The sequence below is a fragment of the Rissa tridactyla genome, chromosome 8 (genome assembly GCF_028500815.1).
Source record: "Rissa tridactyla isolate bRisTri1 chromosome 8, bRisTri1.patW.cur.20221130, whole genome shotgun sequence".
NCBI lineage: Eukaryota > Metazoa > Chordata > Aves > Charadriiformes > Laridae > Rissa > Rissa tridactyla.
The window spans coordinates 42,948,843-42,965,511 of NC_071473.1; the positions used below are offsets into that span (position 1 = coordinate 42,948,843).

A 16,669-nucleotide genomic window follows, 5' to 3' on the forward strand; every position below is an offset into this window, starting at 1 on the left:
TTAAAGAGAACAGCTTCCAAGTGGCCTTCAACTCACTCAAATTGCAGAGGTTTTGTTACAGAGACACTACCCTGCAAGAGACGAATTCCAGCTGGATGTTGATATTTCACATTATTCCTGCATGTTAAATATTTAAAAATATACAAGTTACTTAGCCTTTAAGCAATGTGCTAAATACAAAGAGCAAAGCTTCTCCTTTATTAAGACTTCAAAGAGACAGTATATTAGTTCTGCTCACTCCTGCTTTTGCTGAAAGAGGTGAAGTTACAGTTCACTTCATGTGTCCTTGGCCGTTATTTCCTATTGCACATTCAACTTCCACCTCATTTGTCAGACGTGTTGTTTCCAGCATAAACTCCCATTTAAGAGATCCTCATGTTTAAACAAGAGGGGCTCCCATCAGCACCCATCTCCTCTCACTGCTGTCTTGCTAATGGGGTAATGGATTTTCATGATTCTTGTAGTTCCGTAAGTATAAGATGTAGGACTTGTTCCTATTTTTAACAGTGCCAACTCATTTCAGAAGGTTAAAAAAATAAAAAAATAAAAAAATAAAAAAATAAAAAAATAAAAAAATAAAAAAATAAAAAAATAAAAAAATAAAAAAATAAAAAAATAAAAAAATAAAAAAATAAAAAAATAAAAAAATAAAAAAATAAAAAAATAAAAAAATAAAAAAATAAAAAAATAAAAAAATAAAAAAATAAAAAAATAAAAAAATAAAAAAATAAAAAAATAAAAAAATAAAAAAATAAAAAAATAAAAAAATAAAAAAATAAAAAAATAAAAAAATAAAAAAATAAAAAAATAAAAAAATAAAATCACATCTCATTGTATACAACAGACTAATAAAAAGGCTATGTATCAGCATAACAGGCAACGTATAACCCCTAGTTCTGCTTGTGGATGAAGTTATGCAAAGCCTCCTGGTGTTAAACATCTGGAAGGCAAGAACAACCCAGCATGCTATAAAGTGATAGCCCAGCTCCTGGCAGCTCCTCGCTTGCAGGATCAAGCATGTATTCCAGATATGTAGCATTGCTTTCCCCTGCGTCAGCAACTCTTGTGAACAGGTCCAATCCACCCAGGAAAACAGGACATACACCTCGCATGTCTGAACCGTGGTATACTTGAAGAAAAGCACACAAGTTTTCAGTCTACATATGTGGAGAATAAAATGCAACCAGGCAGACAGGATAGAACTATAGGAAGATCCATCAGGCATGTCCTTGTTCAGTCATTTTGTTTGCTAGAATTGCATCTGTGACACAGAAGTACTCAACACTATAGTCCCAGAAAAGGCCTACAGGAGCCTTCCAAATTTCAGAGGCACAAGACGGGGAGAATTCTACACATCCGGAGTCAGCTGAACAAATCAAACATTTTAAAAAAAAAAAATTCCTTTAACTTCATTGGTGTTATCAAATATACTCAATAGCAAGATCGCTGCAACTCAGTCTGTGCTGATGCATCACAGAGGCCAAAGGAGCATTCTCAGCTGCATTCCCAGTTCTCCTTCTCATCAGCACCTGGATGTGTGTGTAGGGAATCCTGGGGGGTGGAGGGGAAGGGAAGAAAAAAAAATAATAATTTAAGAGATTTCTTATGTGCCCACTTCCCCTTCAGCCCCTACTGCATGAGGAGGATGAAAGAACCCCAACCCTCCCTTTCACCCACAGGCCAGGTAGTGTTATCCCATCCAAACACTACAGTAGATGTTTTGCCACTAAGAGCTTCCCCACCACATTCCCTCTTTGCAGTTTCTTCTCTCCTGCCACTACAAGTTTTAATTTGAACGATCTTGCTTGGGAAGAAAATGAAGCATCTCAGCACAAACATCTCTCATCCTGGTTGCACAAGGCAGCCTTTGCTACCACAGGATTTTTCTTTACCTGGGTTAGAAGCTGGTGACGTCTCAGCTGCCTATAGAACTGCAACACAGAAGGATCAGCTCTCACTACTCTCGGGTCAAAATCCAGAACACGGAGACCTGCAAGGCTACGGGCTCGGGAAAGGGCTACGTAAGCCTGCCCACTTTCAAAGACACGAGACAGGGAGATTTCCACGCAATCTAAAGACATGCCCTATCAAAGACACAAAGAAGCTTGTTACAAAACAAACAAACAAGACCACTGTGCTGTATCAACACTAAGGTGACCTGTGAGTCTGTCAAAGGCACAATCCTCAGTGTACAGGCTTGATAAAAAAAAAAAAAAAAAAAAAAGGGAAGTCCCTTGCTTGACTATGTAACTGATTAAAAGTTCGGGGGGGGGAAAGACAGTTTTGCACTGTCAGGAAGCTGCTAGCAGACAGTAGGGTCCACCAGCTCTGATGATCTTCATGTAAAACTCCACAAATCCCATATACCCAACACAGCAGGGAAAGAAACCCTGTGTTTCCACTCCTAGTAATTAACTAGAGGAGCAGCCAGGCTCGAGCAGTCCTCAGGCAGACCATCTGAGACAGAGTTTGTGTTGGGCCTGGCCAGCCCTGTCTGCACCAAGAGATGTCCCAGGAGGCTGCAGAATTTATCATATGGACTGGTTTAAACAGTAGCATGGGAACAAACTCACAGGTCTTTTACAGAGAGATGTATTTATCAAAGTGTATGAAGTCTTCTGGAAAGGTAGGAACCATATTACTTACATTGAAAAAACCCAACACACCTCTGAAGGGAAAGTCCAGCCCAAAGAGCACATCTGTGACTCTTGTACCTTCCTCAGGTAGACTGCAAACCTCAGGATCACTAGTGGTGATGGCTATCAGGGAAACACTATCCTGATCAGCCCGCAGCAGTAAATAATGATACTTTATAGTTGAATATGAAGTAGGCAGTTTACAGCAGCCTTGTGGAAACTCTAGGGTCAAAGATAGGCTAGCAACACTGCTATAGACAAGTATCACAAACAGGAGAAGAGGTGCTGCCTTCTCTGCAGGTAAAGACACACCTACTCCAGAGCTCCCCCACAACGTGGGCCTCAGTTTTGCTTCCTGTTTTATCAGCAATACAAGCTCACTGAGAAAATAAGACTTATGATGGTGTAGAAGTCTACAGACAGCTGTATAAGAACACTCACCTGACTCTTGTGAATGGAAATGGCCCATGCCAATTTTAAGGGCAACTGTTGACGACACAGGTGAACTCCTGATGGTCCTTTGAAGACCCATTTCTCCATTTTGATGACCTGTGTGACCCCACAGAGAAATCTAACCTTAGGCAGCCCTGTAGGAATGGAAGCAAGAGAGAAATATGGATGTATGCCTGACACTCAAGAACCAGGAAAGGAAGCCAGCAGCCTAGGAACACTTTTTTTTTTTCCCCCTCTCCTTCTCCATGTCAGTCTGTCATGAATTTTAGGGCTACATTAAAAAAGAAAATCCCCAAGTCCCATACCAAAAACACCTAAACCCACATACAGTAAATAGGATGTGCTGAAATGACATTTGGAAGAATTAAAGTCAGATAATTTATCAGTTGTGATGCAGAGAAAAATACACATTGGAGGTAGTAGAACATTATTCTGAGAAAAACCAAACACAAAAAAACCCTCCCCAGAACAACAGGACATGCTTCAACAGGACAGGAAATGCAAACAAGCGTAGACATCTAGAGAATAAGGAAAAGCAAACACAAGAGTCCCTACAGATAGCTACAGCTGATGCAGCACATGATATCGCAGCTCATGAGAACCCCAAACCTCTCACTACAGAGCAGACCTCCTCCCTGCTTTCCCTCAAATTATTCTTACCAGGCAGTAGACAAAATTAACAAGTCATCAGCAGTCAATGATAAGTTGTTTTGTTCCCCCCTGCCACCTTGCCAATAAAAGGCCAAAAGCTTACTTACCCTTCTCTTCACTTTCAAATCCTGCAACCACTCCTCGTGCCCCATTCACCAGCCCTTGAGACACATCCAGATTCTTAGCTAGCATCACCTACAGAGAAAGAGAAAAATCCCTCAGTGCACTGGCTTTACAGCCTGTTCAGCCACCTGCAGCTCAGCTTTTAGCCAAGAAGCACAAGCACAGCAGGCTTGTGTGGCAACAGCCACATCATCCTATTGCAGGATACAGCACCACCTCCAATTTGATTGAAACTCTTTAATAGCCTCTCCTTTGTAGGATTCCCAACTACTACATCAGGCTGGATGAGGCTTTGAGCAACCTGGTCTAGTGGGAGGTGTCCCTCCCCATGGCAGGGGGGTTGGAGCTAGATGATCTTGAAGGTCCCTTCCAACCTGAACCATTCTGTGATTCTGCAGCACTAAATACTTCACTTGAGCTGCTGCTGTGCACAGCCGTGAGCTCAGAAACAGGGAACAGATTCCCCTTCCCCAAACACCACAAGCCTAGACATATATAGATTCTGGGAACACCCAAGGAACAACTTCCCAAGGCAAACAGTGCAGCTGCTAAGCACAATCCTGCATCATTTTCACTCTGACAGCCCCAGCTTACAGCAAGGAATCTAGTCCTACAAATTTGGCAATCTGTGCCCTACTCTTACAAGTCAGGAGGGCTGCTGTACCTGGAGCTGAGGCTGCAGGCAAGGACTGCCTGTGCTCTCTACTATCTGGAAGCTGGAAATGGTTACCACCATCCACAAGACATGGACCTGTACTCAAATCGAATCAATTCTCTGTCTGGATAAGATTCCAAGCAGAAAGGATACAAAGGGTTGGGCTAGAGTCTTCTTTTGGCCTGGTGTAGCTGTTCTATACAGAATATGCATTCTATACATTCACCTACTCGATATATTCGTCTGCTATTCCTTTATATTTTTATGCCATTTGATCCGCTGGTCTTTCACAAATGTATGTACACGCACCCACCTGAGCTCCAAGCTTTAGCTCAATTCTACCACCCACAGGACACTGAGCATCAATTAACTTCACTAGCATTGGGTCACTGTCCAGCGCCTCAAAAGTGTGCACGTCTCCTGTTACGGAAAGAAAGACGTGACAAATTGCAACCCTTGAACATATTCCACACAGCACTGGAGGAGGCTCAGCATTTATTTCTAACAGTGGTTCCTCTTTTAATATCTATTCTGCTCTGCTGGCAGGACATCTTCACACAAACCTCATCACATTTGACAGCAGAAAGCTCACTATTGCCTCTCTTCCCAGCATATGTCCCAGAGCATGAGAAGGCTCAGGATTCAAGGGCCAGCAATAAATAGGAATTGAGCGGTCACCATTTTGAGCATATGACCAGTTTCACTTGCTACCAGCACCAGATCTCTAAAGAGGACTAAAGAAGAATCCTAGGGCCAGAAAGGGAGGCAGAAATTAAATAGTTCTCAATTCAAGTCATGGCTGGATAGAGCGCAGCCTTTCTGAACTGCTATAGAAAGCAGCAGAAGGGGTATGGAGGCAATAATGACCCACCCTACACCACAGAAAGCCACAAGCTCTCTGTCTATTATATACCAAGAAGTAACAGTGTGGATTTTTAAGCAAAAAGCTGTACAACACACACATCTTGGACTGCTGCTGCTATGCACAACAGAACAGCAGTTCCTCCTGACACCGCAGTGTCCCCGTTACATACACTCAGAGCTCAGCCCCAAAGCCAGCAAGTTCCTCCCAGGAGTTCACCTGGTAGCTGTTGCAAGCGTCTCTCATTAGTTATTTCTACATCATCTTTATGGGTGCAGAGCCGCGTAGCCAGGATCCCATCACGCTCAGACCTGTTAGTAGTGGTCTGTATCAGCAGCCTGGTAACCTCCTCTGTGCACCTGGTAACCAGGAAAAGGGGATTATTAGTTAAAGTGATCAGGAACAGGTCTTGAGCAGCAGTAACCTCCACGCAGCTGGATGAGGCTGTGCAAACCCCAGGCTGTGCTTTCTCTAGAGAGAAAGCCAGTGGAAGTTAACTAAACAAAGTTGGAGAGCAGTGTATGTGTGTGCTTGTGCCCTGGCTCTGCCCTGGCCGCCGCCAGCTCAGGATCCATTGTATCCCTGAACAGAAATTGCAGAGAGGAACCCTAGAAAGGGTCCTTCCTTACCAGAGCAGCATATATAAAACCTGCTTACATTAACTAAAGCATTTATAGCCATTGTCCCCAGCCAGGCATTCCTGATAGAGAACAGGGACAGAGTGACAAATCACTCTTTCCTCTGCACCATGGGTAGGGAGCAGGGATTACAGTTAGGTGAGTTTCTCCTCACCTGCCCAAACGGACTGCACTCAGGAGTGAGACAAAGGTCTTGTCGGTCTGTCTCCGCACTTCAGTCAGCTCCATGTTTATGTGGATGCATTTCCTCCAGCTTTTTGACTGGAAAAATCATTCTTTTTTTAAGAAAGATGCAGACTTGAAGCATGAGGGTGAATTTAGGGATAGGTTTGTACCTGGAAGCAGAACTTGGTTTCTTCATTAGCCTTGCAGACTGGGGGTAGCTGCAAGAAGTCCCCACAGATGATTAGCTGAATTCCTCCAAAAGGCTCATCCCGTTTTCTGACAGCCCTGAGAGGGAAGGAAGAGAGGAGAAGTTTTGAATGCCCTCCAGGACCTGGACATACTCTGGTCTTAGAAGTTACTTGGATTATCTGTACATTCAAACATATACCAGCTGCAGTAAAGATGATTATCCTCAGCTGTGTCAGAAGAGCACAAATAATTAAGCAATGCTATTACAAGACACTCATTTTTCTTTGCCTGCCCATCCCAGATGTCATTACCAGCTTCTTTGGTAGCTCCTATACCACAACTGCTTCTCTCTGCAAGAGAGAAGTGCTGAGCGCAGCATAGACAGACAGATGCATTCTGGACTCAGCTCTACAAACAACAGTTGGCTCTGGAGATGGAACCAGGAACCAAAACAGGCCCAGCCAGGGAGCAGGGACATGATTAAAACCTCTTTTAAGATAAAAATCTGCCCAGATGCTGGCAATAATTTAGTCCTTCCTTTCGGTCCTATGCCAGGGATTGCCTTGTATCCATTCACATAACCAGAAGAAGGAAGCAGCCTAGACATTTAGGGAAATTCATTTCTGTTAGTTGTTTGACCTGACGATCACTCACCTCGCCACTGCCTCCAGCCTATCAAAGAACTTGCCGTCCACCATTGAGATCTCATCAATAATTAAGTGCTGGCAGGCCAGCCAGTGCTGGCGCACCCCAGGCCTCTCCGCCAGCTGAATGCACTGTTCCAGCGATGCCTTCCCAGAGCCGATCCCTGGCAGGGGAGAAGAAAGCAAAGCTTTGGGAAGCTCCTGACTCTTTGGGGTGGGAGCGAGAGCTGCCAGCCTCTCACTGCCAGGCAGACCGTTACCTGCAAAGGCGTGGAGAGTGGTACCACCGATATGGCATGCCGCCACTCCTGTGCTGGCTGTAGCATAGGTGCTCTTCGGAGGGAGGGACCCCACGATCTTCTTCAGCAGGAATGACTTCCCGGTCCCTTGGAGGAGGGAGAAGAAGCAGGTAAGCGGCGAGACCCCAGGACTTCACCCGGTGACAGCCGCCCGGCCCCCTCACCTGCACAGCCGGTGAAGAAGATGCTCTTCCCGCTCCTCACGGCACCCAGCACCGCCTCCTGCTCCGCCGAGAGCCTCACCGGGGGCCGTCTCTCTGCGCGGGGCACCTGCGGGACAGGCGGCAGCACGCTGTAGGACCGGGGCCGGTAACCGGGGCCGCCCCCCTCGCCCCGGGACTCACCTTCTCTGGGCGCTCCCCCCGCCCCTCGGCGCCGCGGAGGTGGCCGGGGCCGCGCAGCAGGTCTCGCTCCTGCAGCGGGCTGATGAGGGCGAAGGCCGGCGGCGGCCGGTCCAGCAGGCGGGGGACGCGCTGCGCTCCCCGCGACCCAGCGACCACCTTGAGCCGCAGGAGGCGGAGGAAGCGGCGCAGGGCGTCTGGGGGGCAGTCGGAGAGCAAGACCTGGGCGCCTCCCGGACCCACCCGCACCGCCGCCCGCCCGTCGCCAGCGAACCGCGTGAAGAGCCGCACAGTGTCACCGGCCAGCACGAAGCTCAGCGCCGCCGCCGCCGATCCGCCGCCGCCGCCGACCACCCGCAGCACTGGCTGCCGCAGCTCGTTGCGGCCCAGCAGCACCATCGCGCCCCGCATTACGCGGCGCCGCAGGGCCTGTCCTCCCGGCAGCGGCTGCTCCACGGCCACCGTGCAGCACAGCTCCGCAGCCTCCATCCTGCCGTCCCAGCCGCTGCCGCACCGGCCGTTCAAACCCGCCGCGTGCAGCCGCCGCCAATCAGCGCCAGGGGCTTTAATACGGCGGCCAATAGGAGGCGGGAAGGCCCAAAGAACACCCGCCGGGCCCAATCAGCAGCCTCATGCTTGACCACGTGAGGCATTGCCAGGCTACGGGACGCCGCGTCGCCCGGCGGGACAATGGCCGCCCGCAGTGAGAAGAAGCCTCTGGATCCGGTGCGGCAGAACCAGCTCCTGTGCGAGCGGGTGCGGAAAGAGCTGCAGTGCCAGAGGCTGCACACGCAGTACAGCGTGAACCCGCTCCACCGCGGTGAGGCGGCCCCGCGGTCACAGGGAACTGGCGCGGAAGCCTCGGGGGCAAGGCACAGGGCAGACTGAGGGGCCCACCTGTATAAGGCAAGGGCCTGAGCAGGCCCCAGAGCCCTCAGCTACATGTCAGAGACAAGCAGCTGCACTCAAGAATACCAGCAGCAGCCAGTGAGAGGCGTAGATCTGGAAGGAGCAACTGGTGGGCAACTTTTGCCTAAGGAACTAGTCTGCACACTCAAGGACAGAACAGACAGGACTAATTTGCTCAGATTAGACAGTGCCTTAGTAAACGCGTAGAATGAGACAACTACTCAGGATATGGAATCCATGGATCCTGAGATAACACAGAGCTAGGATGGGGTAGAGACTCTCACCACTACACCATGTTTCTTCAGCCTCTGGATTGATTTCTCCCTGCCAACTCAAGAGTCATAGAATATCACAATCTGTGCTGGCACAGACAGGTGATGTGAATAAATTCACTGAGGTCTAACTTTTACAATAAAACAAACCAAAGGAAAAGAATTTCCTGATACTTGGCACCCTGCAGGCCACCACTTGGGTGGGGTGGAACTTTGCTGTGGTGAATGTAGGCAGCATCCAGTAGAAGGGCCTTTAGCATGCTTAAGGCCCTTCCCTTTCTAGGAAGTTGCTATTAGTCAGTGCTCTAACTCATTTTCTGTTGACATGCTGTTCTTCCTTTACAACTTTAGTGAAGCAGCTGGGTCCAGACTAGGGAATAACCAAAAGGAACATTTGCAATGATGGATATCCTGTACCTGGCTGTGATGCTAAATTCATACTAAAGTAATCCACCTGCATCATTTCTTTCCAGTTCACACGATCACGAGGAAGCCTATGTCTTGGCATGATAATATAGAAGAGCCGGCAGATGGTAAGACATCTCTGAACATCTTGTGATAATTACATAAGAAAATTACTAATAAATAAGATTTAAAAATTCCAATTAGTTTAGACATATGTGGAAACACCCCTGTGACAACAGAAGTAAGTTAAATTAATTCATTTTTGTTAAACATAAGGCAGGTTTTTTCCATTTTAAGGCCCTTTCCCATTACTTTTCATTACTGATGCACGCTTGAATTCATGCAATTATGCTTTTATTTTTGTTTATATTTATCACGCTATAAAATTCTGCTTGAGAAGCTAAACCTCTTTCAGGGGAAAATAAAAAAAAATATAGTAACATGTTTTATACATACATACTGCCTGTCATTGCAGATTCTACCTAACCACCACTACGGTAAACTGCTGAAATGGCTGCTGAGTCGTGCTTTACAGCACTAATAACAGAAACCCTATAGCAACTGCTCATTTATTTCTAACATGCCAATTTTGTCTGAAAACCTTAATGGCTGGTTAAGGTCCACCTGCTCTAGTCAAGAATTAGGAGGGAAAAGAAAACCAAAAAAGGAAAAGGTAGCAGGTCTCAGGCAACTGAGAAAGACAAGAGCTTATGCGAAGCGCTGGTCAATACTAGGTGTGGCATAAGAAAAGTAAGATGCTGCAATACAGTAAACAGGGATGACAAAATTAACAGGACAGTACAGGCAGGCAAATCTTGAAACTTTATTGGGATAAATTTGAGTAGAAATGTCACCCTGCATTTTCTTACATGATCATTCACAGAAGCACAGAGGTTGCTCCAGCCTTTGCTTTCTTGCTATGGCTTGGACAGCGTTACGATGTCCCATTCTAACACACATCCACAGGTGACTTTTTTTAAACATACTTTCTTTCATTTGTATTTGTTCTCTTAAATCAACAGACAAGTTTCTGAATCTTATTCACCACACAGCACTGGAGCCAACAAAGAAATACTCAGAGCCACAAACTGAAAGCCAGGAGATTGGCTGGAACACAACACCTTTGGTGAGTAGGGTGCTTAAGGACTCCACCCTTTGCAGGATTCAGAGAGGTTCAGCCCATCACATTGAAAGATACTCAATTCAAGAAAATAATGTGTGACAAACATGGAAAACAGGAATGACTCGGAATGAGCAGAGGTGTTCACAGACAACAAGTTTTTAAAATGTACAACCAAACCTTCACACTGGCATAGGCTTATGAACACAGAAATAGTAGACTTCCCCTGAGAAACTTGCATGCAAAATATCTACAATGACAGTCGACCCCAAGCATATTGCCAAATGCCACACATGTAGTCACGGCTGTTTATTAAAGCATTCAGCCATGAGAAATGGCATAGTGAGCAATGTGAAGTGACATACATTAAGTACTGTGAAAAGAAGTGTGCTGCTGTACAGTACCTTTCAAATAAACTGCAAGCAGAACCATAAAATTAATAATTAGCTAAGTAAACCCGAGGCAGAATACACCAGTGAGGATTCATTTGGGGAAGCATGAATAAACAGGAGGAAAAGAAATCTTATTAGCAAGCTGAGACATCAATCACATCTGACAAACGAATAGCTGTGACAATGACTGACTTTGTAGATTAGCGTTTTGACAAAAGCAAATGAGGGCCTGATTAATTTTGACCTGTTACAAAGAAAACTAAGATAAATAAGAAAAGATAGTCTTTGCAACTTTTCCTATTACACTTCAGGTAAAATGGTTACTCACACCAAGGTTAGAGAGACATCCCAGCAGGGCTTTACACTGTTAGATACTGGTGGTAGGATTAGGCTGGCAGGAAAGAGGCAACTAAATTTGCGTGTAGGGAAGTGAGTTATCAGGACTCGTGATGCTGTTTCATATGTCAAGTTTCTCTTTTTCACCAGGTTCTATCATAATGAAGCAGTGAACAGTATATTCTCAAATAAGTGGTACCCTATTCATTTGTCATTTGGGCATTTCTTAGCAGCAAGAACACTGTGCATCACTCTTCTCAGGAGAGACTACTACTACTAATTCTAGTAAAAGCACATGACTGTTCATCATTTTTCCTTCCCAGATTCATGTGGACCGTACTGATCGTAGACTCTACTTGCCACGCCGGAAAACCGAGATCACTAAGTAAATGGCTGCCACAGGGCACAGGGAGGAGCAGCTTGAGAAGCTGCAGTAGTAGGGTAGCAAAGCCACACAACTTATATAGAAGCAGTTAATGACACCTAATATGTTAGGCCCTGCTTGATATTAGGTGAGTCTGGTAGATTTCTGGCAAGAGAAGACAGCAAGAAAAGGGAAGAGAGAACCTCAGTCTGTCCAGATTTGCAGCTTGACAATAGTTACAGAAATAAACCTATTTGTAAGATTGCTGCATTTGTCTCACTGCTGTTTGCAAACCCATTTATAGGAATCGTCTAAAAAAACACTTTAACATCTTGACAGGCTTCAGACTTCTTATTCTGACATCAAGCAACATGACCCAGAACTCAAGTTCACCAAGTACATGGCAACAGTAGCTGTGGAAAAAGCTGTCAGAATGGAGGGAACAAAGCGTAGGCTTCAGCCATCATTCATAACACAACTAAACACGAATTAGACATAGTTCTGTGCAAACCATTTAATGCGTTCACACACCAGAGGTTTAAGTAGAAAACAATCCTTCAACAAAACAGATGATAAGAAGAAATTAGTGATAAGGCACTAGTTTCCACTGACTTTTTTTTCTTGCCACTTGGAATCATCCAGCTTGCTCCATGGTTAGCTGCTCAATGACAGCAAAAACATATATTGCAACACAGAAACATAGGAACCCCACTGGGGAGCACAGTCCTCTATCGTGCTCGGTTCTTCATTTTCTGCCTTGCTCTCTTTCCAGGTCTCTTCTGAGAAAAAAAAAAAAAAAAAAAGGACAGATTGAGATCTTTTATTTTCATGTCCTCGATCTTTGTTCTAGCTCTATAGCTTGGCGAGCATACCAAGATGATGTTTGTCAGCACCTCTGGAGAGGGGGGTTTTGGGACCCAAGTAGCAACAAACAGTACTTGCTAACTGTCCCACTCATTTCCCTGCCAAGATACCAAACCACTGTCCTCAACTCTATCTGCAACTGAATCATGCTCAACTCCCAAAGACAGCCATTGTCACTTCCAGATGCTAGAGGCACCCATCATGTACTCAGCTCTCCCTCCCAGGGGAGGCTTCCTAGCCAACCAGGATCATTTGCATGCAACATCTTACTTACATTGAGGGCTTTTTTTCCTCTTTTTCCTGCTTTTCCTGCGCCTTTGTTGTGCGCCACGCTTGGCCGGAAGCTGGATATGTCATTAAAACTCTCCTTCGTGTTCCACTTTGATCCTTTCTTCTTCCCACCGAAACCAAACTTTTGATTCTTGTATCGTCTTTTGGCATTTGGTCTGAAAAAACAACCACACAGCATCATCGTCTATATACCTTTCCTCAGGAAACTCTCAAGACATCACCTGTGCCTGCTGAAGGACTCCCATTTGCCATCATAAACCTTTCTCCTCTTATAGGAGAGGCAGAAATTAGCACATTTCAGTCTCCATTTCATTCTGCCACAGCTTTCCTCCTCTCTAGGGACAGAAAGCCACCTGAGACTTATTTTAATGAACGTTAATCAGAATAGCTTTCTTGTTCCACAAAACAATCCCCTAAAAGACTCAAAAAAAATTCAGGGATTCTGCATTTAAATATCTTTCTTTTCTGGTCTCACCCTTTCTTTATCTGTTGACTTCCACTGCCTTTTTTATTCCCCTGAGACGACGTCTGCTCTTCATCTAGAAAATCCAGCTTGTCAGAGAGACCTGCAAGAGCGAAGACATAACAGTTGCTCAGCCACCACCACAGAAAATACAAATTTTCAGTCTAAGCAAGTAATAGCAACAAGTCACCCTCACTGAAGAACAGCTACTTGGGACGATCTTCACTGCCATTGACATGTGATTCTGCACAGCAGCAGCCTTTCAAGCTCACTGCCCAGCAGGACAGACTGACACCACACATCACACTGCCTTACTTTGCTCACACATCATTATTCCCATTACACATTCGCTCTCTTAGACAAGTTAACTTTACCTTTCTGGTATTTCTTGACCGCGTTCAGCATATTTTTTTTCTCCTTTTGCCTCTTCTGCAGAATCTCAGTTTGCACCTGAGATTAGAAGCAGAATGTTAGTGTTGTTCCTTGTTGTATCCCTTTTTTTTTTTTTTAAGGTATCCCACCTTTTGCTCTGTCTTCCTTCAAAGCAGCTACACAGAAGACTAGAGAAATTCCATATATTTTAGCCAGCCTCCTGCGGTCTCACTGTCTAAGTTCCTCACTTAGGCTCTAGATTCTTGTCATACATAGGTCCCTTTTGTAGCTCCTCCTCACCTTCTTGCCGTATTTTCTCATTGCACGAAGCTGTTTTGCTTTCTCAGACCTCTCCATTGCTTCCTGCTTACTCTTAAGCTTCTGTCGAATCTTATTAGGAGATAGGAAAAAAATACAAAATTTATCAGTAACACAAAAGAAAATATGAGAATTTTATGATTGCTGTGCAGTTCTGAAATCAAGAATTATATGAAACATTTCTCAATCAGATAATGCTCAATTTATCTCCAAACTTACTCACTGGCTACTGCCCTGAAACAATGCAGGTTTTTTCACTGATTATAAGGCATAACGTTCCGTCAACTCAAGGTGGGAACAGTTATTACAGAAACTCCTGAACTGATCTGTAGCCAAATTGACAAAGTCTTGTTAGCACGACAAATCTCACACAGAGACAAGACAAAGCCTTATAATGGGCTCTAATGGAATGGCTAAACAGGAGTATCTTGTCACATCTCGTCAGTCTACTCAGGCGTATGTAGAGGACTCGATAGCTTCTTTCTTATCATTATTAAAAGTAAAGCACTGAAGAAGAGTCAACAATCCTCCCATGCCATAGAAAACATCTTTTTCGTTCCCTCCTTGTTCACAAACATTTCTACAAGGATGCCACGTTACAAGGGATTACAAAAATTTCAATATAGATCTTCTGGATTCAGTCTGTGACTGCACTAGGAGATAAAAACTCCATTCTTCAAACAGAAGCTAGCAAAATAAGGTAACAGTGATGTGCAGAATTGACGTAAGTCTCAGCACAAGCTAATTAGTAATCATCACCTTCTCTAGGAAGATTCTATCAGCCATCAAAACAGTGATCAAGTCATACACGAACCTCCAAATTAGAATCCATCTCATGTTTGTTTAACTTATACAATGTAGTCTTTTTTACAAAACTAAGACAAAAATGAAGGTTCTGTTTTGAACAAAGACCACAATCAAGAAGCAATTTGTGAAATTCTTACTTTCTACACAACTCCTTTCTTATTACCCATGATAGATTAATTCAATAACACACAGTTTAAAATCACAGAGAACCAAAACACACTAAGTATAAACCAACGGTGATACTTAAATAGGTAAAAAAGATCACGTTAATGCCACAGTTGACTGCAAGTCTTAGGACAAAGAGCATAAACACAATCAATTTTACAACCACTGTCACACATACAGAGAAAAAGTCTCCATTTTTAATATTAAATACATTCAGGACAGAACATAAATTGTGCTCTTCTACTTTTAAGTTCCAACCTGTTATGGACCGAAATACCTAAACAGGAATAAATTTCCTGCCACAAACAAAATTTCGAACACAAACATTGTCACAGGCATTTGTCAAAGAGATGAAGGTCATTGTTCACACATCACACTTTAAAGTCAATCCCTAACACAGGCTAGAACCAACACATAACACAGGGAAGAACACCATTATTCACTGCACATACCTTCTGCATCTGTTGGTCTGATTTGGCCATCTCTGCAAAGTAATCATCTGGCCTCCGAGTAGGAACTTGGAGCTTACGCAACCTAGGTAGGGCTTCCAGCACCGCTGCCTGCGCCTGCCGGTAACTAGGGAGACAGCACAGCACCATCTCTGTCACTGGGTATCAGGCATCTCCCAGTGCTGATGGAAACGCTGCTCACATAAGCTAACTGATGCTGGGATCTAACATACATTGATCCAGAATTACATCAACATTCTGTGCCCTACAGCATTCAGGGACACTAAAAGCAATTTAGGTGCCAGGACAATATTAACGCTTATAACTTGCACGTATACATTTATCTAGTTTCCAGTTACAGTTTTGTATGTTGGATTATAAAAGGCAAGCCAAAACACGAGAACTGTAATAACACCCCAAAAAAATCCACAAACAAAAATCCATATCCTGCATTAAAGCCATAGTGCTGCAATCAAGGAACTTTTTAAATAAACTCTCCAGCAAAGGATGAAAGTCTGCTGCAAGGAGGAAAATTATTTCCAGTCACAAGACAAATTTAATATACTAGCATTAATCCATTAATCTGTAGTTATTTTGGAAAACATTCAGAGCCATCAAAAATAAGACACATGGTCCCAGAGTGACATGACACTGGTGACAGCCAGCGCGTCAGTCTGCAGCACACCTGTGAAACACGACTCCAAGCATGCAGCAGTATGCCCAGACCCTGCAAGAAATCTCCCTTTTTGACACTTACAAACTCATTTCTCTCTGGAAATCGTTCTCAGGATCAACACCATCTTTGCTGGAAGCGCTCTGTGAGATGGGATCGACGGCCTGGCCCAAAGTCACATCCAGCCTTTCCACCCAAGCCAGCTGCTGCTTGAATTCGGACAGGCACTGCTTCAGCCCGTTCTGGGAAAGAAGCACAGCTCTGCACACCGCCGCACAGAACCGCCTCCCCAAGGAGCTCACACCGTGGGCTGCTCCTCCAAGGCCATGCCCCAAACCGCCATAGCAGGCCAGGGCCCCCCGGAGGCCTGCCCTGCCCCGACGCGGGCCCAGGCCGCAGCGGGGGCTCCTCTGCCCCGCACCCAGCCCTAGGGAGACGCGGGCCCCGGCCCAGGGATTCCGCCCAGCCCCGGGAAGGCCCCGCTCACCGTGTCGTTGCGCCGCTTCGGCCGCTCCTCCAGCACCACGTTGAGCCCCGGCTTCAGGTCGCCCCTGGAGAAGGCCTCCTGGAGCTGCGGAGAGGGGACACTCAGGCCGCACCGCCGGCGAGGGCACCGGGCGGCCCTGCGCCGCGGCCGCCGGGGGAGGCCTCGCCGCCGAGCCCGCTCCCCGGCCCCACCACCCGCGGACACGGGCTCACCTCCGAGTCGGAGAGAGAGGAGTCCTCCGAGCCGGACTCCGAGTCGGAAAGGGACCCGCGCCGCGCCATGCTGCCGCCACTGCCGCCACCACTTCCGGCCACGTGCGCGCGCCC

The 16,669-nt window shown here is 45.6% G+C and overlaps 3 protein-coding genes across 3 annotated transcripts; 1 reads left to right on the top strand and 2 right to left on the bottom strand.

The window, feature by feature from the left end:
• Nucleotides 1-881: 881 nt before the first annotated feature.
• PIF1 (PIF1 5'-to-3' DNA helicase) lies at nucleotides 882-8,145 on the bottom strand. Its single transcript, XM_054212447.1, has 12 exons — nucleotides 7,660-8,145; nucleotides 7,480-7,585; nucleotides 7,277-7,402; nucleotides 7,027-7,180; nucleotides 6,354-6,468; nucleotides 6,173-6,279; nucleotides 5,600-5,739; nucleotides 4,832-4,938; nucleotides 3,848-3,935; nucleotides 3,078-3,223; nucleotides 1,893-2,084; nucleotides 882-1,551 (listed from the first exon to the last, which is right to left on the bottom strand). Exons 1-12 carry the CDS (start codon nucleotides 8,143-8,145, stop codon nucleotides 1,495-1,497), a joined length of 1,824 nt encoding a protein of 607 aa, XP_054068422.1. The 3' UTR covers nucleotides 882-1,494.
• A 201-nt stretch (nucleotides 8,146-8,346) lies between these two features.
• On the top strand, nucleotides 8,347-11,479 carry CFAP144 (cilia and flagella associated protein 144). The gene is made up of 4 exons (XM_054212811.1): nucleotides 8,347-8,476; nucleotides 9,311-9,370; nucleotides 10,265-10,368; nucleotides 11,414-11,479. The coding sequence occupies exons 1-4, from the start codon at nucleotides 8,347-8,349 to the stop codon at nucleotides 11,477-11,479; spliced, it is 360 nt and encodes a 119-aa protein (XP_054068786.1).
• EBNA1BP2 (EBNA1 binding protein 2) lies at nucleotides 10,046-16,658 on the bottom strand. The gene is made up of 9 exons (XM_054212810.1): nucleotides 16,556-16,658; nucleotides 16,344-16,427; nucleotides 15,941-16,098; nucleotides 15,187-15,310; nucleotides 13,745-13,834; nucleotides 13,447-13,522; nucleotides 13,085-13,175; nucleotides 12,593-12,764; nucleotides 10,046-12,233 (listed from the first exon to the last, which is right to left on the bottom strand). Exons 1-9 carry the CDS (start codon nucleotides 16,622-16,624, stop codon nucleotides 12,183-12,185), a joined length of 915 nt encoding a protein of 304 aa, XP_054068785.1. The 5' UTR covers nucleotides 16,625-16,658; the 3' UTR covers nucleotides 10,046-12,182.
• Nucleotides 16,659-16,669: the final 11 nt, after the last annotated feature.

Coding starts and splice junctions, on each gene's coding strand:
- PIF1 (XM_054212447.1), bottom strand. CDS start 8,145: ATGGAGGCTGCGGAGCTGTGCTGCACGGTGGCCGTGGAGCAGCCGCTG. Junction 5,740..6,172: donor AGTGCAGTCCGTTTGGGCAG/GTGAGGAGAAAC, acceptor CCTGGTTACCAG/GTGCACAGAGGAGGTTACCA. Junction 3,224..3,847: donor ATTTGAAAGTGAAGAGAAGG/GTAAGTAAGCTT, acceptor CCATTCCTACAG/GGCTGCCTAAGGTTAGATTT.
- CFAP144 (XM_054212811.1), top strand. CDS start 8,347: ATGGCCGCCCGCAGTGAGAAGAAGCCTCTGGATCCGGTGCGGCAGAAC. Junction 8,477..9,310: donor CGTGAACCCGCTCCACCGCG/GTGAGGCGGCCC, acceptor ATTTCTTTCCAG/TTCACACGATCACGAGGAAG. Junction 9,371..10,264: donor TATAGAAGAGCCGGCAGATG/GTAAGACATCTC, acceptor TTAAATCAACAG/ACAAGTTTCTGAATCTTATT.
- EBNA1BP2 (XM_054212810.1), bottom strand. CDS start 16,624: ATGGCGCGGCGCGGGTCCCTTTCCGACTCGGAGTCCGGCTCGGAGGAC. Junction 16,428..16,555: donor CCTCTCTCTCCGACTCGGAG/GTGAGCCCGTGT, acceptor CCCTCTCCGCAG/CTCCAGGAGGCCTTCTCCAG. Junction 13,523..13,744: donor TGAGAAAATACGGCAAGAAG/GTGAGGAGGAGC, acceptor TTCTAATCTCAG/GTGCAAACTGAGATTCTGCA.